Here is a 25,201-nt window from a genome sequence, read left to right as displayed (position 1 = left end):
GCAGTCCGTGGCAAGGACGGGAAGTGCAGAAGCTGCTGAAATATTCTATTAACTACAGCTCTAAAAGCAACAGCATAGGCCTAGAGAAACAAAATATGCAAATTCTACAAGTCTGAAGAAGTGGGATGCCCAGAATTAGCTTTGCGTTTTCTACACTGAAAAATCTCTTGGAAACTCTGCAATATACATGTGAAACACACGGGGCTTTGCAGCAAATAGACAACTTGAAAATTACACTGCAGACAATCATTTTATCAATGCATTCTGAAAAATGATTACTAAAGTAATTGATTGATTCACATACTTTTATGTATATTATGCAGACACAGTGGGGAAGCATATGCACATCTAGACTCATACTTGTATGCTTTCCTGACAAGTATTAAGGTCGGAAGCATAGCAGATTTTCTGATTTAAAAGCTAAGTACATTATTGGGAAGCCAGAAAACCCAGATTAGACAGAGATTACTTACAGTTCAACCCAGTGGCAACCACACTGACAGCAATGCATATCTTGCTGTACAGTATTTTATCATTTGAATTCTAGATGGGCAGATGAAACTCAGAAATTGCTTACCATTTCTTGCTATTTCTTTACTGAAAGCACTAGCTTCACAGAAACTCCTTCCTTGTGAGGAGGGAACTGTCTTCATATCACCTGCTTTGCAGGCATCTGTGCTACTCAGTAGTGCCATTGTTATTACATGGATTAATTCTTTCAGAACTGTCCGTGTACAATGAGTTCCATTGACCAGGCCATTTGAAGGAAAGAAAAAAGGCTTCAGGTGGCAAGTAAGTTCATTCAAATCAGAGAGAGCGTCCTCATTATCTTTACAACCATAAATTAGCTCACCATTCTGTAACAGGAAGGAACAAGAAGTCATACATCTAAAATTTTATTTTTTCATATTAGCAAAATGTATGGAGTAACAGACACTGCATGCTTGTATGTCCTGTGCTTTTGTGGCTTGGAAAACTAGGTTTCAAAGTGGGAAGCTAAGGACTGATTCCTGCTCAGCTGTGAAGCACACTAAATAACCTTGCATAAGGGGACACTTCTCCTACCTCACAGAGATATTGTCAGGTTGTGAACTAAATGTACAGCAGCAGATCAAGTCTGGGAACAATCTGGGTAGCCAGATTGAAGTGCGGCAGGAGAAAGGTGTGATTTGGCAAGGGAAAGCAGCAGGCAAAGGAAGGGGCAAACACATCTGCAAACCTTAGCTAGAGATTAAGAAGCCATGCTGCTGCTTTCCTCTTCCAAATTTCAGTCTCCACTGCCACTTTTTCAAGAGCTAAGCAGCAACCTGGTTTCTCAGACCTAGAACTACTGCCAAGCATAGTTCCAGCCTCAGCTCTCTGGAAGAAGGCCAAAATACAGACCTAAGTTAAAACAAGGAGCTTATTCAACTGCTAAGTGGGATACTACTAATTATAAGTCATGAGGAAGAAGCTTAGCCTCTGACAGGAAAAAAGATAAACAAAAAAAGTTATTGACACAGAACACAACTTAAAAACAAATTAGATAGAAAGACACCCACTGACTTCAGTGAATTAGTTTAGCCATGTATATTTAGCAAGCAAGTCTTTTTCCTCTCGTTTTGCTTTCTTCAGAATTATCTGATAAATCGGTACAAAGCATATTAACAAATTAATAAAGGCAAGGTTTGTTCAAAACATTATTTGATCATTGTGCTAACATACAGGCTCACCACTGAACAGATCAAATTACTAACAGTACCATCAAAAACTAAAGACAGTCAGCAGAGGGAGACAGGGCTCATGTATGCCATTAATCTACAACTGTGCCATGCAGGTGCAGATTTCAGAATTCTCACTATTTCAGTTTAAAGTGGAACAAGTAATGCAAAACACAAACATTTGCTTATGAACTTTTATAGTTTCTAGAATTAAGCTTTTCATGGAGCAGACTCTGCACTTTTAAAACACAGAGTATGTACAGCCATGTACTGGTGTACAACTAGTCAAGTTTGCTATTTTGGTTTATAATGAGATTAAGTGCTAGATAAAGACTTCCTTTATAGAACAATTCCTTATGTTCACCACACACCTTATCTGAATGCCACTAGGAAGGAAAGATCCTGTTGAATTTGGCTAATACAGGGCTAAAAAATGAGAAAGCAGGCGGGATACACCTAATGAGGACATACGCTTACACAATGGGTGTTTACCCTCTCCTCCCCAGTACATCCCCCCCCCCAAAAAAAATTGGCTCTGGAGGTTGGGATAACCCCCAGAACAGTATGCAGGGTGGGGGAGATGGAGAACCATTTCATCTGGCTAGCTGAAATGCTTGCACTGACAGAACAATCAGAAGATTATGACATTGAATTCCTCCCATGGTCTCTGTTGTGGTAGGATTCACCAAAAGAACCATCACATAAACCGAGGAGACTCGGGAGGACAGTCAGTGGTTGTGCTGAGATGCAATGCTTATCTATAGCTGGCACTGCAATAATAAGGCTGAGTGAGCAACCCTTGGGATCACACTGCACAGCTATTCAGTCATGAAATCACCAAGTTCTTTCATTTTATATTAACCAGTTTACAAGTTGCCTGAACCCTAAAATGTAGTTAATCTTGACAATGGTTAACTGAAATAAAGCAGCTTTATAAAACATGGTTTGAAGCAGGCTCATTTTAGCCAACTATAGGAAAGATTAAGCCAGTTGCACCATGTTTAGACATGGCAAGTTGCAGTCAATCTAAACAAGAAGTAAACACTTCCAAACATCTCCTTGTAGCACATCTCAAAAGTGTGCAAGCCAAATGCTAAACTATGGCTTAGTACAGCAGGAGAACCTTTAGCCCTCAGGTCTAATTAATCCCACCAGGCCTTTGAATTTGGCTAATAAGATCATTTTGAGTAAAACACACCAACATGTCAGCCACCGGAAGTCATATGATAACAGATCTTTCTCATCATATGATCTTTGTAGCTGACATTGCAAATATTGGTACTGTGGTACTTAGTACTAAGATAAAAAATAAGCCTCTATGTCCTCTTTGACAGCAACAGGCAGTAGTTTCACACTTCAATTCAACTTTACATAACCATATTTGCACTTCCTCCATTTCCTTGCCTATCTCTACAGATTTTTTTATTTTAGGAAATGAAATAAATAACTTTGTTTCTATATGCATCAATATGTATCCAATTTTTATCCAGTAAAGACTGACCTTGTTGTATTTCAGTTTGTGGGACTAGCAGCTGGTCACACAGTAAAGCATACTAACAAGGGGCAACAGACATGGTGAAGAACAAAAACTTATTGCAATTTCCAGTGCACCTTACCTTAAATATTTTTAAGTTATTCTGTGCTTCCTGTAGCAGACTTCTCAAGGCAAAGTGCATTCGCTGTTTATTTCTAAAAGGAAAACCACATTGGACTATTTAAAATGAAGAAATGTGACCAGGCAAACACTAAAACACTCTTGCTGCCTCTAATCTGTACTCAATATTTCCTTCCTAACCTTTATTCTCAAGAAACCTGCCTCTAATGCTTGGGCACCATCTTCAAGACCTCCTTCTTCAGCAAGGTCTTTCTGAAGCCACATTTACACTTGCCCGTAACTGCCATTGCCACATTACTTGCCCCTTTGATATCTCCACCAGAACCCATCCTTTTTTCTCTAACAGAGAAGATTCTCAAGCTAGGAATACTGTCCTTGCCTTTCATTCAGCACCTATAGCACCTGACCCTACACAAAATTGAAAAGATTTTTATTAAAAATACAAAGCAATACAGAAATTTAAAAATAAATAAATTAAGTAACAGTAAATAAGAAGTATTAATGGTAGTGATACAAACCTAACACAAAGCATTCATAAAAACGTAACAGCTCTCACCCTGAGAAGAGATCCAGAGGACAATATTTACTTTGCCGTTTCCACTTTCCTTTTGCTACCTGTTAAAACACATTATTTATGAGTACAAGGGGAGATCCCAACTATGTAGTCACATTTTCTAGAAAACATCTGCAACAAGCATTACACCCGTAGAACCTTTAGGATCTCAAATATACAAGTAGCTCATGCAATTTAAACTTCAGTGGTGTCCACATGTTATTTGTCATATAACATCACCTGTTAAATGTTAAGATTTGATCATCTAGCAGTTACTTGTCTTTTGTTTTCTCTAACAAAAGCATTTCGTCTCTAGTTTCACTGTAATGTAGAGAATTTTTGCAAGTGCAGAAAGGTCTATGGTGATGTGGAAATTCTCCTCCACATAAATCTATATGTTTCTCAATGAAAACAATATGTCAAGGAACATAAGAAGTTACACTAATGCTTTTTGATGAAGACACAGTGGGTTAAATGAGTTTTTTCATATTTTTTTATCATAAAGGCATTCACAGAATCATAGAAGTGTAGAGTTGGAAGATGCCACAAGGGTAATCTAGTCCAATCCAGTGCAATGCAGGAATCTCACCCAACATGGGACCTGAACCCACAACCCTGAGATTAAGAGTCTCATGCTCTGAGGCATCCCAGTTCTCAATTACAAATTACACCCAAAAATGCTCAACTAAGAATGGTACTTTATTTATTCCTTAGAGAAAACAAAATTATATGCAAGTACTAATCTCCTTAAAATATGTTTCAGTAAAGCAAGCAATAGGCACAATTTCAATAGTTCTTGTTTGGTGGACTGTACCCAAGATGGAATGTTAGTTCTATCATTTTACTAACCAAAGGGGGGGGAATATCTTGTAGATAAGACATTACCTTTAGATGTTGATGCATGCAGTAACGACATACTTTGTGCTTTATTTCCTGTGAAACATGACTGGAGAAAGGGAGGAAGCCACATTTGGGCTGCAAGAATAAATATTTAAATATATTAAAATTATTAGCACACTTTGTATTTAAAAGGCACTATTTGGGCGAGGGGGTCTAAAATGACATTTGAAGTGTCTTTGTCTCTGGATCTAGCCTTTCTCCATAAATAAGTTTTGGTAGAAGTGTATATATTTGCATCACCCCAGATACATGTGAACATCAGGATTATCTCTCTTCATGCTCTCTGATTAATATAGAGAAGGGCTACCTTAATGATTTCTGATACATCCCAAAGCAATATCTCCCTCAATACCTATAAAACATCTCAGTTAAGCTAACATTTAACCAATCCAACGCATAACTGGTAGTTTTTAGAAAGAGTTATGTGTTAACTGTTCAGTTTTCAGGTTTGTAAATAATTTAAATTTGCATAAATGAGAAGAGGTCATTTATACATGTCTTTTGTATTATCAAATAGAAATACAAAATCATTCTCTGTAGTCCTGTTGTCTGTTCCTATCTCCTTTGTGACAAGAGCAACTCTCAGCATGAGGGAAAACAGTCTGTATTATTTATTATTATTATTATTGCTCTAAGCTTCTAATTCTACAGGTTCAAATGTTTATACAAAGTTAAACAACTGGCTGGCATAAAACGTTTCACCTATTATATCAAATCACGTCTTCACTGTACCTCTAACGGTGACACAGAATTCAGACTGTTCAAATTCAAAGTACTTTGGGGCCCATAATTTCCAGTAAAATAGCTCCACAGGGAGTTGAAGGGGTGGCAAGACCAAAGAAACAGGGGCTCATACTCTCAGCAACTAGTTATTACTAAACACAAAGTGAGTATACAAGAACAGGCCTTGGCTCCAATAATTTAAAATGAGACACATTTTTCTTGACAGACCAGCTGCCAGGCGAATGGGGCTGTTCAAAGTTGAGGGTTTTTTGTTTGTTTGTTTATTTTTGCTTTTAAAATCCTGACAGACTCACCTTAATCTCTACACAAAGTATTGGTCGATGTTCAACAACATGTAGCCTAGTAAGGTTAGGAAGGCACATAGCATAACCACTAAGAGCATCCATGTCTTTATCACAGCGAGACTCTGTGGATAAAAAGAAATAACTGTTTGCATCCATGTTCAGTGCTGAAGTGTTATGGGCAATACAAATAAACTCACAGCCATCAGTTTACCACCTTTAAGAGGAAATGTTGTCTTACATTACACTGTAGAAGAGTTTTCCAGAAATAGTCTCTCCCGCATCTGTATCCATCATGAAATGCGATAAGTAAAAAGAAAACAGACAGGAACCCACATTACACTGCTTCGCCTGCATGCAGGAGATACTCCTGCTTCATTTACCTTCGTGAATATACTGAAATCACACAATGTTGTTCCACTGCTTAACATAAGCGTGACTTAAAAGTCTAGTCAGTACTTGGCTGTGAAGCTACCTTAGAGCCCAAGTGTAAGCTACTCTGGACTTCAAAGGAAGTGTCCCTATAAATGTAATAAAACCGACCAATAGAAGAACTACACCAAATGTTTCAGAGTTTAAGCAGAAAACACCTTTGATGTGGCTTTTGTGAACCAGCACAGTCAAGCCAAACATTCAAAAACTTGAGTAAAAGGGATCTCCAAGCATGTTTTCACCTATATAAGAGCAAGAACACTTTGCATTTCACCCAAACAACCTGCCTCTTTAATACATAACAGTCTGCCCGTCTAGCAGGCATCAAAAAAACTTTTAGAAAAGGCCATTCTCTCCTAATCCCATCTTCTTCAGAAGCAAAATTAAGTATCACTCTTTACTCATGTCTCCTGAAGTAAGTGCAAGAAAGGCAGACCCCATAAACATGTAGTGGGAGACACAAGGTGCCACAGTCATTCAGGCAAAAAGAACTGCTACATCAAGCATGATGTAGCACCAATGCTGTTGTGCACAGACAACTTGACAGCCACAGTAAGCTAGCAGGACACTTCAAATGCAAGGACAAACTGTATTTTGTGGCTTTATTCCAGAGAGGAAGTCATGTGTGTGAAGCAGGACCAACAATCTGGAGGCATGGTTCCATTGCTTAAGTGGTCCAGCAAACCCTGCATTTTCAAAGCACTTAGCTAGTGTGATTACACTTACTACAAATGTTTGCATCATACAGTATCTAAGAGGTTCTGATTTTTACCAGCTACGCACTAATAAAACAGGACTTCCATTAAGTTATTCGCACAACTGGAAACTATTTTGTAAAATTTTCCATAAACACAGAAAGATCTCTTTGAAGTCCAGAATTATATACAATCTTTAGACTAAAAGCATAATCTATTAACATCTTTGTACAAGACGCTGCAAAAGCAACTACTACTTAGAAAGAACTACAGTGGTACCTTGGGTTACATATGCTTCAGGTTACATACGCTTCAGGTTACACACTCCGCTAACCCAGAAATAGTACCTCAGGTTAAGAACTTTGCTTCAGGATGAGAACAGAAATCGTGCTCCAGCGGCGCGGCAGCAGGAGGCCCCATTAGCTAAAGTGGTGCTTCAGGTTAAGAACAGACCTCTGGAGCGAATTAAGTACTTAACCCGAGGTACCACTGTACATTAACTACAGGACAGTAAGGCCAGAGGCAGTTCAGCAAGTCTTTTAAACTGACCAAAGAATCAATGTGGTACCATGGCTAAGCTTCTGGGCTTCAACATGGGAAACCCACATTAAGTCCCTGCTGACTATGAGGCACAAACAGCTTTAACCTACCTCAGAGTAATTGTTGAGGCTACAAGTGCTGCTCTGAGTTCTTTGGAGGAAGGAAGGGTAGAATAAAATTGCAGGCAACATTATTCTGTCAAAAGCCTCCATGAAGTTTACTACAAGAGGTCAATAACTTTGTTTTGTGTCCCTTCTCCAAAGCAACATAAATGCCAGAGAAAAGTTCAGTCAAGTGCAGTTATAAATAGAGCATAAGCTATTTTCTAGCCAGAGTGTTTTATAACATTTGACATGCATAGTTTTAACTTTCCTTTTGCAAATGCTTCCCAAAGTTAGAGAATTTGGTTTGCCAAAACTATATGCATGAACTATATTACAGAAAAACCACTGTGATTTTATGCACTGGTTGTGAAGTAGCTGCTTGAGAAATGCAAGCCTGTAAATTTACCTGACCTGACCTGACAGAAGAATCTGCACCATGCTGCAGAAAATGGCTAATTTAACAGGTGTGACACCTAGAACGGAATTTATCTGAGCCAGCAACACTGCACAATATTGTTAAATCTAAGAAGAGAAGTGAATAATTCATCCACCAGGATTATATGCACAAATAAATTAGGCTCCATTAATCACAGGAACTGGAATTTCACCAGGACTAAGTGACCCACCATTCAAATATTAAGCAAATTTTCTCCCTCTTAGCAAGGCCTCGGGTTGTGTATCATTTTGCATCCAAATACAAATGCGCCAGCTTTACCAAAACAATAGGCCATTGTACTATTTTTTATCCCTAATGAGGACAAGTTTATTTTAGGGCAAGTTTATTTTGAAAGAGGGGTTATATTCTTTATCATCTTGGTGATATAACATGTTTGCATGGGCCTGGCTAACTTTTCAGAAACACCACCTTAAACTATTAACCTGCACAAGCTTCACTGCCAAACAATTCGATTCAAATGCAAACATACACCATAACTGAAACACTCCTTTAGAAAAGTACTAGTGCCCACCTGCTACCAAACAGAAACTCAACTCCACAAACATTCCATGGGAGGTATGGATGGAGAGAGGCAATGCATACAGGGAATTATTCAGGCAATGCTTAACTTAGATGCATCTGTAGACAGAGGTAATTAAGGGCAGCACCTACCTTTATTAATTTCACAGAAGGGGAAAAATCATTTTTGTAGGGTTATTCGGGGGGGGGGGACAGCTGTTTTGCCCCCTAACAAAAATCCTTGGACAAGATGAAACTAGTAGACAATAAGAGAATCAGGTGGGCAGAATCCATCCAAATTTCATTTATGCCCCAGGTGCATAAGAAAGACTCAAATGAAAACAAAGAGCTCACATACTGGAGGAATCGATCTAGCCAGAAAATGTCTCACTTTTGGAGTCAGCGTGTGACATTTTCTCCTCACCCTTCCCTTCCAGGAAAGAGACTCACAGTCAGCAGTAGTCTTCAGAATTCTGGTGCTCCATTCTGGAGCAGTGCACAAAGATGTTTCTCTGTCTCCAAGGAGGGAGGGTGTTCAGAAAAGCAACCCCTATACTCTGCCTCCAGAAATAAGGACACATAACAGCCCCATTTTGCCTTCCAGGAAATGGGAAAAGTAAAAACTCTCACACACCAACCCCAAAATTGCAGAGGGTGCACACATGGCTCTCTTGCCTGCTCACTTGAGAGGCAATTCAATTCTCTAAGGCAACCAAGAAAGCATTTCCAATACTGATTAACGTGTGTGACACATTTTGCAATTCTGTATTTTTTTTAAAGCAGATTTCAGATAAGGCACATTCCATATTTTGTGCAAGTAGTCATGCCATTATTTTAATTCCTTACCTGGCCTCTCTGACTGGATCTTTAAACAAAGCTGTTTCAGAAAGTCCAAAGACAGCTGCACAACTTCCTAAAGAAAAAAGGAAACATTATTTTACACAATGAATTGTGAAAGAGCACTGACTTGAAACAGAGTCACTTTGAGGATCCTTTAGGTGGAAAGGTGGAATAAAAAAAGACAAAAATTTACATGACATTCCTTTGGTGGGGAAAAATAGTTTTGTCTGGCAATCTTGCCCAACTCTTCTTATAAAACCGTAATTGTGACAAATGGGAAAAACCGGTGTTCAAGTTATGTCACATTCCTAGTAAGAAGTACTCATATTTACATTAACAGTTCATCCCATTTGTCACTATGTGCTAAGCTCCTAAGCACTTCTGTAGCCACAGCAGTGACTGAAAAAATGTCTTCACATTTTAAGTTTATCAGTCAGGAGCAAACAGCCCTTAAGTCATTAATCATTAGCATTAAACACTCCAGCTGGAATTCAGGAGAATAAATTAAGTGGAAAGTCCCCAGCGCTCCATCACCTTTCCTTGAAGAGACAAGGCTGATTAGGCTTTCCACTGAACTCAAAGGAGACTCCAATCTTAAGCAATATGCACTTCTTAGGAATATTCAGGTTACTGCTGAATATTTAATATTTAAGTAGTATATTTAAATATTTAAGTAGTATTTTCTCTTTTATATCTAAGTAGCAATCAACCAGAACAGTTTTAAATTTTTTGATCAATTGATAATGAAGCACAGAAAATGGCCCTGTAAGAGTAGGGCAGTTTTTCTGATAGGTCAGCTTTGTAACTATCCATTCATCCTGCCCTTTTTCATAAAAGGAGCCCAGGGAATCAGACAATACAAAAAAATTAAAGACATTAAGAACATACACATCAGAGAAGAGTTCTCCTTGGAAGAAACAGTAGTCTGATATAAAGGTAGCATCATGCTAATCGGGGGGGGTCCTCTTTTCCTTCAAATATAGAGCTTTGGGATTCTTTCATATGCAACAGTTTACATTTTCATAAGGAAGTAGTATACAAGTTACATTTTTCTTCAGAGATTCTTTTCACATAAACATTTTAAGACCTTTTTTTTAAAAAAAGGAATAAATGTTTACTGCATTCCTCACTCAACTGAAGGATAACCTATCAGAATTGGGGTATTTTAAAATTTTAGTAGCAGAATTAAGATTGAACAGTCAATAGAGTCGCAGGAAACCCACACACTCCTGTTGCTACTCTACAGCTCAGTCTATGCTGCAAAGGTGAGCACAACTAATCCTAGAGATACATAATAGACATTTTGTCCACTGCTCTATGTTCTATATGAGCAATCTAAAAGCAGGTTAAATATGGAGATTTAATGCAATGTTCCTTCATACAAAAACCAAACCAACCAGCTTGGCTACAGATGTTAACAAAAACACAACAGTAGGAAAAACACTAAATGAAACAAGAAATAATAGTTACCCCATGGTGAACATACTTCTCCCCAAAAAACTGCTTCATTATATGTTTGCCAAAGTATACTATGTTCTGAAGATGTTGAAAGATTTCTTCTGGTGTCTAAAAAACAAATTATAAATTGCTGTTGAAACACAGATTATGCATCATTACTAGATAACAGTTAAATCCACTTAGAAACAACATCTGAAAAAGATTACCTCGGGTTAAGAACTTAATTCGTTCCGGAGGTCTGTTCTTAACCTGAAACTGTTCTTAACCTGAAGCACCACTTTAGCTAATGGGGCTTCCCGCTGCCACCACGGCGCCAGAGCACAATTTCTGTTCTCATCCTGAAGCAAAATTCTTAACCCGAGGTACTATTTCTGGGTTAGCAGAGTCTGTAACCTGAAGCGTATGTAACCCGAGCTACCACTGTACTTTAAATTTGCAAAGTTCACAACACCCACCATAAGCTACCAAACAAAATGGTCTGGCTCACATGTCATATTAGTAAGAATGAATTTAAATAGAAGTGACACGTTGCTTAAATCTTCTTGCTGTACGCAGTGGTGTGGCAAGGCCATAGGGGCAATTGCTCTGGGCACAAAATTCTGAAGGGGCGCAACCAGGTGTCCTCACTACAGGCCCACTCATCAATGCCATGTGGCTGAGCTCCTGCAGCTGCAGAGAGGCAAGCTGCAGCCGGGCCAGGCCTTCGGCCAGGCCTTTGTCACGACAAGCCATATACTGGCTTGTGTCCCTGTGGAGTGGCAATAGCAGAAGTGGGAGAAAGGCACAATGACGGCTTTTTAGCAGTGTGCTCAAGCATTATTTATTAAATTTATATACCACCCCTCATCCAAAGATCATAGGGAGGTTTACAACATAAAACAGCATGCTGCATGTTCATATCAAACCATATTTTTAAACTATGGGTTAATGTGACATGAGAATCAAGCCATTATAAGCAGCAAGTTTTTCTACTACTGCTCCCATATGCAAAACTTGATTTTCAAAATCCGGTTAGCAAAGACACTTCTCCACAGGGGGATCTAACCAATTATCAAACTGTGTTCTAAAATCCCAAGTCTTCTGCAATACTAATATGCATTGACTTTGTTTCTTCTACTGGAGCCATTTTTGCTTATTACAATGAAATAATTCATAAGAATAGTTACTATTCTACAGTGCTTTTCACTGAAGATCATCAAAAGCACGTTTATCAAGATCTGGCAATATCTCAATCTACTAATTGGTTAAAAGCCCAGCTAATCAAAGGATTGCAAATCCTCAGATCTCAGATAATGTTTTAATCAAGCTGCTGTTGGTTTTTAAAAAAAATAATGCTGAGGCCTCCTTGAGCTCACAGAAAGTGGGAATGAAAATTAATTCTCCTTTTTAAATAGAACTAGCTGAAATTTCTTTGGTGGGAAACAAGAAGGATAAAAGGGAATAACAAATGATAATGGTCTCACCTTGTCTCGATTTGGAGGAAACTTCAAAAAACGTAGTACCACACAACGCTGAAATTTAATTTAAAAAATGAGTGAATTAATATAGATTTGTAATTTGGAAAACAAGCTGTACCAACCCATTGCAGTAAAATAATTTGCACAAGTAAACCACTTTATCTATTAAGCAGGGGCACTGTTGTATGTGGCAGGCCTCAGGATTCCTGCCCTTTTCTACCTTTTTATTTTTTTACTTTCTTTACATGGCAGCTAGGCTCAATGCAAAGTGCAGTGCCCATAGGATCACAGCCATCCACTATCTTCATTTGCAAATCTGTGTTGTAAGCCTGTTCCTGAATCCTTTAAGTACTTAGCAGTGCCCCTGCTTTTAGGGGAAGCAAGCATACATTTGCTCAGTATTCTGTGCATTCTTTATTTAGTTATCAAACAAAACATATCAACTGATTTTACTGGATCAGATCAGCAGTCCATTTAGATTGGGAACTGTCAACCTGGTACCCACACTGGTGCTCTAGCCAGAGGCCCTAAACTATAAACTTTCATTTGATTTTTTTAAAAAGTGTCTAGCACTCCAAGAAAGAAATTTATAAACCAAAATGTGCAGGTATTCATAGCAATTTCTGTGAAATAAGCCAATCTGGCTGCTCCTGTTTCTCAGATATTTTAACAATTGAGTGAAGTCAGTGATAAATGAGTTGTTTGGATACCAGGCAACATGAATCACAGGGCTCCTGCTCCTAAAGACCTGCTGTATTCTCTTCCTTTTGAATGCACTTTCCCTGGAATCTCTGTAGTTTGCCATTCCTTTTCACCTAGCCACCAGGATAGATCTTCCCTATGATAGGTTTGAGATCAGGTAGGCCCTAGAAGTTATTTTCTGCAAATATTGCTACACAGCAAATATGAGCAGATGTTAAAGACTGTCTCAAAAATCAGAATGTGCCTGCCTTGATTACGTTCAACATCTCCCCTGTCTTCAGTGCAAGAAAACAGAAACAACTATCCTAGAATCAATAAAAATATGAAAATCTGTACATGGGGTACACGTATTTAGCCTGAAGACCAAAAAAAGAAATATCTAAACAGTTGTAAGAGAAAGTTTTATAACTGCCTGTGTTTCAGACAGCTATTTAAGTTAATACTACTGTATATACTCGAATATAAGCCAACTTTTTCAGCATATTTTTTATGCTGAAAAAGCCTGCCTCAGCTTATACTCGAGTGAGGCGGGTGGCTGCAGAAGGACGAGGGCAGGCACAGGAGGGAGGAGGGCAGGCACAGGAGCCGCGGCTGGTAGAGACGCTGTGCTGCGCCTCTCCCAACCAGGCTCCTATGCCTGCTCTTGCAAGTGGCAGAGGAGGTGGCGGAGGGACAGGCGGCTGCTCCTTTCTCCTCCTCCGCCTTTGCTGCTATTGGCGGCAGCGGAGGGGGAACGAGCAGCCCAAAAGGAGCCCTTTCGGGCTGCTCCTTCCTCCTTCTCCGCCTTTTCCGCTGTCAGCAGCGGTGGAACGAGCAGCCCAAAAGCAGCCTTTTCGGGCCGCTTGTTCTTCCTACTCCGCTGCCGTCACCACCAGGTTTGTGGTGTGGTGAACTGGCTTATACTCAAGTCAATAAGTTTTCCCAGTTTTTTGTCCTAAAATTAGGTGCCTCGGCTTATATTCGGGTCGGCTTATACTCGAGTATATACAGTGATTTTGTGTTTTTTATTCTTTTATCCTTCTATTGTCTGTTGACATGTTATCTTATGAATTTGTATACACATCAAACTTTGAAAAAAGGCAATACAGAAGTTTAACATGTTCTGCAGACCTAGTCATTATTTTAAAAATACACATTTGTGCAACCTGTATTATTCTCCAAATCTCAGACCTTTTAGGCATTATTTTCAATATGTAGATAATGATCATTACTTTAATACAAAATACATTTATTTTAGTCCATAAGTGGTATTTTAGAAATAATGTATCCCTCTATGCTTTATAGCAACAGAGGTTGCATGCACATCTATTTTACAGCTTTTCTCCTTAAGGAGACACAGTAAACACAACTATTCATAAACTTACAGTTTGTCAGCTGTTACGGAAACCAGCTAAATGCTCTTATAGAAATATTTCACAAATAGGCACTAGAAGTGAATTTTGTTATTTCAAACTCATTTACCTTATGTCCTTTGCTGGCGTATGTGCAATACTTCCTTGAAAGCTACAGGAAGCAAAGATTTCCTCACTTTGTTTACAGTAACATGGCACTGAATTTGCCAGGCTTGAAATCAAATCAAGTTTTTTTTAAAAAACAAACGTAAGACTAAAAGTTGTACAATTAAGTAACATTCTGCTGATATTCCATGTTTGTCAAGAACTTTTATGTTTAAATTATTTTTCTAACTTGCTTTCTTATTTACTCTGAAAAGTACAAGAACAAAATACACAGCAAATGAACTTTTCAATAACAGAACTAGATTCCAGTAAATTCTTCTGTTTCTTACAGCCAAATAGGAGGATTTTCAAAAGCCACATCTGTGGTCAGCCACAGTTAAAATGTTTACCATACTGCTGATAATCCAGATTTTATTCAAACCAGCAGGGCTGTGTGTATTGTTCCCTTGCTTTTGTTCAGGCTAACATTGTGCCAAGAATGCAATACAAAACATGATCAGTTGAGCTTGGTTTTTCAAGATTAATAGGACCAATCATTCTGGTGGTGTGGGAGAGGGGACATGATGTTGGTACTTCTGATGACCAAGTTTGAAATGGGTTTTTCCACGGCATCGTAGAGATGCAAACAAATGGATAATATGCTTGTCCAATAAGACTACAACTTCAATTTGTATTTCTCAACATCTTCAAGCAGTGGCTGCGTATGTAATGAAGCCCTCTCTTCAAAATGTTCTATTTGTGTGTAGGAGAACTATTACAGTGAGGCACATGGTGTTGCTCCCTTGGAAATCTCAAAGCAGACTTCACAGCATACATCTCTCATACTCATTTCTACTGCAGCACCCCTTAAAATAAAAGGGAGCGTTAACTTAGCTTTAAGCAACAAGAATAATTTGTCCTTAACTTGGGAACACTAATTCTGGCAATGCTCAAGACCACCTGTTCTGTGAACATTTAATCAGCAAGCCTAGACATTGGGTAAAAGCAATTAAAGTAGTTTATATATTCAAGCTCTGGTGCCCATTTACCAAACAGCATCAAATTGTCTCTCAACAAGAAGTGAAGTTGCTTCTTAATTCATTACATATGGTCTCTGGGGAAACTTAGTTTATTATACTGTCCTTGTTTCCAAAATAACAAAGGCAAAAATGAGTATTTAATGAATGGTATTGGACTCTGACTAGTACTATGTAGCACTACAGGGGAATTTGGTTCTTAAAAATAATTTATAGGGTTAACAACAGACTCAAGATTTTAATAAGATTAGTATCAGTTGCTTCTACATTATATGTGGTTACAATGACACTGATCAAGTCAAAAATCTGTTTAACTTTCAACATGATTACAGCCCTCCACAAGCAAGGCTGTAAACAGGGTGAAAGTGATGTACAGAGGAGGGCAGGGCTTGGCAGAACACCGAAACTCTCCCTTGCATATTTGCTTACATGGAAGTAAAATGCTTGCCTGAATATTTCTATTATTGTAAGCTTACTAGCACGTCCCTCACATTTTCCGTAGGTTCATCTTACTAAAAAAGGATTTTTCAAATTATTGAAGTAAATAGGAGTTTGTCAGAAAGCTGTAGCTACCATATAGTCACAATACTATAAATTAAGTGAACATTTATTTTCAACAGTGAAAGAAAGATTTCTTTCTGAGATTTAGTGTGACCTGCTTTTGAAAAAGACAGATTTAACAATTGAATTCTGTGTCTAACAATGTATTGGAAACATGTGAATATAACTGGATTAAGAAAACTGTGCAGCCCCAGCCCCCAGTTCAAAAACATCATTTTCCAAAATGGAATACAAAAATGCTTTTGCAAGTCCCATTGTTCTGTCAGGCAATTAAGGTGCGGGAGGAAATATTTGTTGGTCAAGGGAAAATATTTGTTGGTCAACACAAGGGAACTGAGCTACTTCAGTTTTATCATGACTTCACTAGTCAAAAATAAATACCAACTGTTTATTGTGATTATATTAACCATGTTGTGGAAGTAGCTGTGCTATAAGTCCTTACATGCAGTCTTATGCATGTTCCAGCAAGCATCCCACAGTTCCCACAATATTTATGTAACCAGTTGCTTAAGGGAAGTGCCTAAGTACTTTCTGTGATATGCTGTAAATACAGTATTCACACTTTATTTCTCCTAAACAAAACATGTTCAGGAAGCTGATAACAAGCCCCAAGTTCTAGCTTCGACACTGAAAAGTTGTCTGCACAGCAGAGTTGCACAAACTGAACTTCATGGCTTAGCATTATTTCTAAACACAATAATCACTGAATGCCTTACTACTCCAAATGTCCTGTTGTATGTCAGATTTTAGTACACACTGCTGTTCAACTGATGCTGAAACTGACAAGGACACACATATGCACCATTATGCGTGAACATGCATTTGGTTATGCTAAGCTACCACAAACTAGTATATTTTCAGCCCTGTTGCTATTACTTTTGTTAACTGAAAATCCAACTGTATTTAGGTATCACATGCAAGTATCTTGGCACCACAGAAAAAGATACGAGCCTCATATCCTAGTAACTAGTTTCTTCAGCTTATCCAAATGCTGGGAACAGAGAGATGCAACTATGCTGAACATCAAGCACTGCACCAAAACTAGCTCAGCATATTATATACACCGAGACTTGGGTGAGAACAGCACAGGGCAGATCAATAAACTTTGCGCACAAAAGGAAAAAGCAGCAGAACCTGCTCAGACCTTTTCCGTGTGCATGTTCAAGCTCTGTTACAAAGAGAAGAAGAACAGGATCAGCAAGGGACAGAATATTTCACGGAATACCGTGCAAATATACAATTCTTCGCACACCTGTTTCCTTTTTTCTACCCCTGCCAATGGAGGAGCAAAAAAATAACTAAAATAGTTACTCAGAGGCACTGCACAAAGGGCTTTGCAGGCATCAGCCCCTTTTGTCCAAGCCCCACATCTGATATCAAACATGCCAGGCATAGGGCAAACATGGCTTGGCCAAAACTGCCTCATGGACCAAGTGGGCAGGCTTGGCAAGCCAAATTAGGCCCATGGACCAAAGGTTCCCCATCCCTGATGCAGGCACATGAATTTATCTCCTCTCACGAAGGTATTTCCCCTTCTTTGTTTTTTGAACAAACTATGATGAGCATTACATTTACAATAAAGCTAATGCTAACCACAGTTTGCAACCATGATTTCAAAAAAATTAACTGATTTGTTGACAATAATTAAAATTGAAAATGCCACTTTAGTTGTAATGCTAACCACAATTAGCTTTGAAAGTTAAAGAGATGAGGGAGGAATTAGGCAACTGGGCAGAGTTACATTTGCACTGGACCCATGTTTCAGGGATTAATTACTTGCACAAGTCACATTTCTAATTCTTTAACAGGCAGGTAAATATATTCAGTTGTTGGCATCTGTTTCAAGAGACAATGGGGTACACCTCTGGGGGTGAAGTCAAAATGCTGCTGTAGCAGCACCAGCGTGACCTTGGGGCACAAGCCTGGACAGTGTATATGGAAATCTTGGGCTGCCCAGACAACAATACCCTCTCGGCATAATGATGTGGTCCAAAGGAAAGCAGAGCAATATGTTTGACACCAGCTTGGCTGTGGGAGCTGCCAGAAGGTGTACAAGGCACAATCTAAGCGCCTTAAGGACTCCACTCCAGATTTCTTCTCCAGAAGATATCCCTCAAGGCAGAGGAAATTTGGGATCAGTTTTCCTTCTCCTAGATGGGATACCTTCCCATGTTGATGAGCCCCATCTGTCCCTCACTTCCCTCTACAGCACATACAGAAACCACCTTCTTGGCCATTGGGCCCGCTATTGGTTTCATCCACTCAATCTGCTGGAAAGTGTCTGCATACAGGAGACGTTCCTAAGTCACCAAGGTTTTGAGATCCATTAGCTACCCTCACCTGGTTTAGCCAACTAGTCAAAGCCATTACCTCAGGTATGGCTGCTGTTGCATGCTGAGCTGGCAGAGTCTAGGAGTCACTGGTGAGAGCTGAGTGCAAGGTGGGGACCAAAGGTGAACAAACTACTCCAAAAGAAGCATGATGAGGGGAGGTACTACCCCTCCCCTAAAACCCAGTACACACCATATATATTCAGTATCAAGTCAGCAACAGCATCATTCAACTTTCTTTTAGGAGCACTAAAACAGATGGTTATGGTTGTGCCAAATAATGGGAGACAAAGGATGCTTAGATTCTTATTTATCAACCTGAAGTTACAAGCCAGACTTCAATTTCTCAGAGATGGAAAGCAGCCATTGCTTCTTTTCCCCAGAACCCTAAGTATATATATCACAGCAGCACATGTGAGGGACATTTTCATCCTGCAATATTAATCTTGAAACCAAGTCTATAAACTAACCTCATGGCTGTATCAGCCTAATTTCTTTCAAGTTGCTTCCTCTTCCTCATCACCCTTTCCCCTGCTTTGTGCAAAATTTTGCCTGAGGAAAGGTTCTGGAGAATTTGAAAGCCTGTCATGTTTTTGTGACATTCTTGGTTGGTCCCAAAAAAGGTACCATAATGCTATAATATTAATAATCACATGTACATTTTTATTCCACTCCAAGAAGCACATACCCCCTTATTATCCTCATAACCACCTTGTGAGGTTAAGTTAGGCTGAGAGCAAGGTTTGTGATTGAGCACGGATTCTAATATGAGTCTCCTGGTCTATACTACATTAGTTGTCACTGGAGGAGGGAATCAATAGACGAAACACAACGAAAAAAATTTCAATTAGCACAGAGCTTTCATTAGATTACACCTTCCTAGAAAACAAGTCTGCCATTTCATAAAATGTACTACATTTGATGTGTGAAGAAAGAAGACATCTGTGTTAAACACACCAGCACTTTTAAATAGTGACTTGCACCATTTTGGAATTTTTCCTCCTGCCATGGTGCAGTGAACAGCCTTCCTCCCAGGACATCATAGCCATTTCCCCCACTTATTTTGTCAGAGGTGTAAGATCTGCTCCACAACCATGACTCAGGCCCTTTCCAGTCAGCTTTAAGATAACTTGCTTTTAATACTCTTTCTCCTCCCCCAAGCCCTTTTCAGCACTGAAAAAGAAAGTCACTCAGCTTGAATTATCACAACGCAACACACATTAAGGCATAGATTAAGGACCATGGGCATCCAATAAAACGATGCTTCTCCGGCACACAAATCGGGGATGGCACCCATTTTGGCAGGGATGGAGCCTTTAGCTATATATCTTTCATGTACACAGTGAGTTTCCCTATACATGAGGGGAGTTTCCAAAACTTACTCCCCTCCCCACAAAAAAACCGAAGATCTGATTTGCTGATCAACTGCGATTAGAGTTCGTTGTCTCGACACAGTTTTTTGTTGTTATACTTTAAGATACCAACTTCTTTCAAAGTCTGTTAGCTTAGCGAAAGCGGTATAAAAATGTTTTATGTCCCCCCACTCCCCCCCAAAAAAGTGTCACGGAGAGAGAAATAAGGAGCGTCAGATTTTACCGTTATGCTTCTGAGGGGAGCGAGAGGAGGAGGAGGAGGAGGAGGAGGAGGAGAGGCTGTTGGACCACTTCGCTCACCCGCTCATGAAGGAGAAAGGCGAGCTTTCCGCGGGGGTGTCCTCCCTCCCCTCCCCTCCCCGCCTCCCCCGGGCACCTCTTCCGAGGCAAGGGAAGCGGGGAGCAGCGGAGGGAGCCCTGAAGAGGCGAAGCGGAAGGAACTGACGGGCCTTCAGTTCCCTCCTTCCCCGCCCCCCTCTAACTGACCGGCCAAAATTTCCGTTAAGGGTGGAAGGCGGGGGTGGGGGTTGGGGTTTTGGGGGGGGTTTTTTCAAAAAAGGAAGAAAAAAGCCCAAACCGTTAAGCACGAGACTCAGGAGAGCGGTTGGCAGCTAACTTCAGACGCGCGCGAGGCAAGAGGCGGCCGGCGCCTTTTTTCTTTTTTACCTGTCTGTGGGAGACGACGAGGCTCTTGTTGCCTTCCCCGTGGTATCGCCATTCATTCTCATCCATTTTCTCCGCTTCCATCCCCCAGCCAATGGCCCCTCCGTTTTGGTTTCCGGCAAGGCGAGCGGGCGGTCGTCGTCGTCGCCTCCTGCTGCTGCTGCTTCTCGCCGCTTCTTCTCCCTCAGCTCCGGCCTCCGTTTTCACCCCGTCCCACTGCGCGCGCGGCCTCCCGCCCACAAGTCCCTACACAGCGATGAGGCGCAGCCTCTCCGGACAACGCGCTCAACGAAGCCGACCACCTGGTTGTTTCCCAGCCCACGCTAGCGTCCTCGCCCGGATCGGAACAGGAAGTTCCACCTTCCGCCTTGGGGCACGCGGAGGTCACCCACCCGAGAAAATAATATACTGTATAGGTTTGTATGGGAGGCGGGACTTCCTTAACCGGCCCTATTTAATGGGGGCATCAGCCTCAGCTCCTATTCTTCCCGCAAGGCTACGCGGGAAGGCTGTAGCAAGCGCCATCTTTATTTCTGGCAAGTTCGGGAAGAAAGAGGTTCGTCACCCTTGACCGGGAAGACCCTGGGCATGCGCAGGAGCCTTAGCGCGGTTCATAGGTGTGCGTGTGTGATATGATAAGGAAGAGCGGCGGCAAGCTGGTTTTGGCGGTTTGTTCAGAGGCCGCCGTCCCTTCTAAACCGGCTTCAGGAATTGATTGCAAAATGGTCGCCTCTTCTTATATATATAATTTTAACCACATGGCCTACATCTTAGGATTGTACGACAGACCCTGGCTTTCATTAGCATCGGAGGTAGACAGGAGTCTGCTCGCTATTGTATTCATTTATTTAAATATATCTTCTGCCCCCTACTCTGGAGGCTTGGAGTATGTAATAACATGTTAAAAACGAAATTAAAATATCCAGTTGCACACTAGTTAAAATAATTGTTTAGTCATTTGCATATTTAAAAGGCTTCCAGCCCACATTTCAGAGGTCCCTGCCCTCACACGGCAGTTTGGTACCCTCCAAATAGGGCTGTGAAAGACCTGGTTGAAACCATGTTTCAGTTGCTGCTGGTCAGGGTAAGATAGTACTCAGCTAGATGGACAATGTTTCTGACTCAGGTATAGGGCAGCTTCTTGCAGTCCTGGCTTACAGCATTTAGGAGCATATTAAGCAGCCTTAGGCAAAATCAGAAATTTGGTCTATCAATATTGTTGACTCCAGCAGCAATGCTATGATGCCTTAAGTGAGATCTTTTCCCCAGCTGTGCTATCTGTGATGGCTGTTGCATACATACAACAATGGCGTCACAGGATTTTGAGGTGGCAGAGTGGACTGTTATCGATTCAGGCTGCAGTTCCTGCACTGCAGAAGTGAAGAACATTTTTGCCTAAACACTCTGCAAATGAAAGACTACTACTTAGGAGAAAGGTTGTGCCACAGCCCCCTCCCTGTTGTGCTAATGTGAACACTACTGAGCTAGATGAACCAATGCTCTGACTTTGTATAAGGCAGCTCTCTATGTTCCTAGTTTTCCTTCGGCATTGAGGCTTTCCATAGGGGATTTTTTTTTTTAAAAAAAGGATTCCCCCACCTGCAGTATGAACCGTTCAAGGGAGGTGCAGTACTTAGTGACAGACTAAGCACTTTGCATGTAGAAAGTCACATGTTCAGTCCTAGGCATATCCAGGAAGGGGTGAGAAAGCAGAAAGCATTTGCTAAAACTAACAAGCACACAGCAAAGGCATTGTGTGCTAAGAGTTAGATCCAAAAGAGGTAAGCACCTCCTACAGCCAGAACCAAGATAGGTAACTTACAGCTCAGGAGCTGAAACTTGGAGTGTTAAACCTGTAGAAGATTAGTTTTTAGCTTTGCTCTAGCAAGGCAGGTTTGAGGTGCCACAGTAAACTGTAACCAGAAACCTAGATTAAATGCCATTTAATGGTAAATCCTGTCTTAGCTAAACTTTTGTGTCATTAAGCATATGGATAGGGGTGATTCAGTAGACACTGTGTACTTAGGCTTTCAATAAGGTCCCTTCCCAAAGATTCATGAATAATAGTCATGGAATAAATAGAGATAACTGGTTAATGATCCATAAGAGGACAAGGAAGAGGAAACAGAGAGTGGGGATAAATGGACAGTTAGCACAATGGAGGAGTGTAAGCAGTAGGGTTCCAAAATGATCAGCTTTGGGACATGTGCCTTTAACATGTTCATAAATGACTTGAAGGCGAGCAATAAAGTGACCAGGCTTGATCATGCCACCAAATTGTGTAGGGTCGCAAAAACAAAAAAGGTTTGTGAAAACTTCCAAAAGAATAGTTTTATAGTTTTAACTTGTTGAAACACAGACCTTGGGCTAGAAACTACAGGTTTCTGGAGATGAGGTCAATTGTTTGTTCTAAGGAAAAATGTTACACAACTGCTGCCCTTTCCTAGATCCATAAATCCATGCATTGTGACTCACTTCCTGGAATGGAGAATAATGCAATGTAATGTTGAAACTTGGGAATACTGGTATGTCGTCATGCTTTTAGACCTGACTCCAGCAACGGCTTAGTAAATTATTTGCATGAAGTTTGCATGCATACGAGTGTGAAAAGTCCTGAAACGTGCATTTGTCAAAGACTTTAAATTATTTTAAGACTAATACTTTATTTATTTTGTCATTTATTTGAAAATATTTCCTTCTCACCCTTCCTCATAATGAGCCCAAAGCCCAGGGCACAACAAAACAGAAATAAAATAAAATGTAACAGTAATGTAATTGCTGGGATAGCTCATTTGGTAGAGCATGAGACTCAATCTCTTTGAGCAAAAGATTCCCTTCCAACTGTACAATTCTTTGATTTGATTTAATTTAATTACAGCACTTGGGAACTCCTCAAGAAATATTTTCAGTCCAATAGTTCTGTAATGGTAAGGATCAGCAACTATAAGCTCCCTAGTTGGAAGATGGAGTGGAGGTCTTGCCACTTGGGTCAAAAATCCCAGATGAAGGCATTGCAACTTGGAGAACTCGGCAAATGTCAAGCCTTGATTTCTTGAGGAACAGCCTTAATGGCTTCTGATAAGTGCCTAACCCTTGGCTCCCCAGACCAGTAGTTCCCTTCCTCCCCTGCCCTTGTTCCTTTCCACTCTCCTTTTATTCTAACATCCTCATGTTTCCCTAGCCAAATCTCCAGTCTCTTAAATCTCTCTTTACTAGTTCTTTGCAGTGCCTAGCTTTTTGAATTACCTTGCCCCTACCCTCTCTTCTCAACTTCCCGCTATCTCTTACCTAGCTGCTCACCTTTCATTCAGCAACCCTCTCTAACATCCAGCTAGGATATACATAAATGCCTTCTGGCTGGAATGTAGTCATGCCCCCTCTCATTTTCCAAAAGGAAACACAGACCCATCGTGCCTGGGTGCTTGGAGCTTGGGGTGTCTTTACGACATATGGTTTATTTACACATATATGCAACCTGGGCCTGTGATGGAGGGGCTCACAGCATTAACACTCCAAGAGAGTTCTGCTTCTCCCATAGCCACAGCAGCCTTGGATTTAAACAGGCACCAGTCACAGCTCTTTCTCTGCTTCTATCTTGCTGCATTTAACAGTGTCACCTTTTCCCCTGAGTTCACATCCCAGCCAACTGCAATCCTAAGTAACTGCTCTCCTTCAAAACTCGCATTTATCCTGCTAAGAAGCTCAGAGCTGGAGGAGGGTCCCTCTCTCTGACTTTCCTAATGGCCCATTACCTTTCCTTTGTCTTTGGTTAATGGCTAATCTCCCAGACAATTCCTGAACACAGGAAGCTGTTTCTTCCCGTATTTTAATACTTCACTAAATCCAGCGTCTGTCACCAGGTGAATACTCCAAGCATTGATTCAATTCTGATACCTACTAGACCCAATAATTTAAGGCACCCTGTAAATTCATAATATTATCATAACTCAATACACCAGATTCTCACTTAGCATGAGGGAAACCTAGCACAAAATTCCAAGCAGTTTGCACAGAAATGACACAGTCACCCATTTTGATCTACCATGGCGTCTCTGCTGCACTTTTTAAATTTTGCTGTAGTTGTTGACTCTGCAGGTATAACAGAGTCCAGATTGACATTGTTGGCAATATTGTTTGATAATTTAGTTTTACATAGCCATAACATAATCTTCACCCGACCAGGCCAGATGCCTGAATGCCTTGATGAGGCAACCTTCAGAAAATGGCCTGTGCACTACAGCCGTTCATTATTTAAATGTTTTAAATATTAAATTTGGAAAAACTTAAGGCTAATTAAGAAAATGTGTTGCATTTGCTGTTGTTGTTGTGTTTTGCAAGAGAGATGCAAGCCAGGAAAACGTTTTTTTTTTTTTTTTAATTAATGGCATAAAGGAAGCCAGTGTATTCTTTCTTTGTTTTGTAGTTGAGGGAGAATAATTTAATGCAGTGAATGGTGTTTGTGTCACGAACTAAGGCTGGATATTTTTGGCACCACATCAATGACTTGTATGTTTCTATTTTTAAAAGAGCTGATTGTTTCCAAAGAATGCTGGACCCCTTGGGTTAAATTACAGAATGGGGTAATAAAACCTGCAGTCAGCTGATGTAATGTGCCACTTTGCGATTTAGTCTTAAATGGAATGGCTCCAAAAGGTTCGGGAATGTACAGTTCTGATCACATTGCTGCTCAAGGGACACTATGTATCTAGAAATGAGATTTATTGAATATTACAGTCAGAACACTCCCAAAGTGACTAATACGAATTAAGGCTCTGAAACCTAAATGCATCTAAATGCATCTGTATAAATCCTAATGCTGCCAATG

At 40.3% G+C, this 25,201-nt stretch overlaps 1 protein-coding gene and 1 long non-coding RNA gene across 4 annotated transcripts in view; one reads left to right on the top strand and one right to left on the bottom strand.

Annotated features, from left to right (window-relative positions):
* The window catches only part of IPPK (inositol-pentakisphosphate 2-kinase), a 30,590-nt gene extending 9,871 nt beyond the window's left edge, over window positions 1-20,719 (bottom strand). Inside the window, exons 1-9 of one of the 3 annotated variants that reach the window (XM_080994206.1) lie at window positions 20,380-20,719; window positions 12,281-12,328; window positions 10,830-10,925; window positions 9,366-9,432; window positions 5,806-5,918; window positions 4,754-4,843; window positions 3,872-3,930; window positions 3,317-3,389; window positions 578-857 (exon numbers count right to left, since the gene is read on the bottom strand). In XM_080994206.1, the coding sequence (XP_080850332.1) occupies window positions 578-857; window positions 3,317-3,389; window positions 3,872-3,930; window positions 4,754-4,843; window positions 5,806-5,918; window positions 9,366-9,432; window positions 10,830-10,925; window positions 12,281-12,328; window positions 20,380-20,460 (907 nt within the window). In that variant the 5' untranslated portion in view covers window positions 20,461-20,719. Of the gene's footprint in view, window positions 1-577; window positions 858-3,316; window positions 3,390-3,871; window positions 3,931-4,753; window positions 4,844-5,805; window positions 5,919-7,980; window positions 8,087-9,365; window positions 9,433-10,829; window positions 10,926-12,280; window positions 12,329-19,936; window positions 20,213-20,379 lie in introns of those variants that run through there. The other 2 variants (XM_080994207.1, XM_080994208.1) reach the window with 2 other exon arrangements.
* On the top strand, window positions 20,714-24,745 carry LOC308470796. Its single transcript, XR_013982655.1, has 2 exons — window positions 20,714-20,786; window positions 20,872-24,745. It is a non-coding gene; the product is annotated as an uncharacterized lncRNA (long non-coding RNA).
* Window positions 24,746-25,201: the final 456 nt, after the last annotated feature.

The sequence above is a fragment of the Podarcis pityusensis genome (genome assembly GCF_964106645.2).
Source record: "Podarcis pityusensis genome assembly, chromosome: 2".
Classification (NCBI taxonomy): Eukaryota; Metazoa; Chordata; class Lepidosauria; order Squamata; family Lacertidae; genus Podarcis; species Podarcis pityusensis.
The sequence above is the reverse complement of the archived record's forward strand: the minus strand, read 5'-3'. Positions and strand labels throughout refer to the sequence as shown.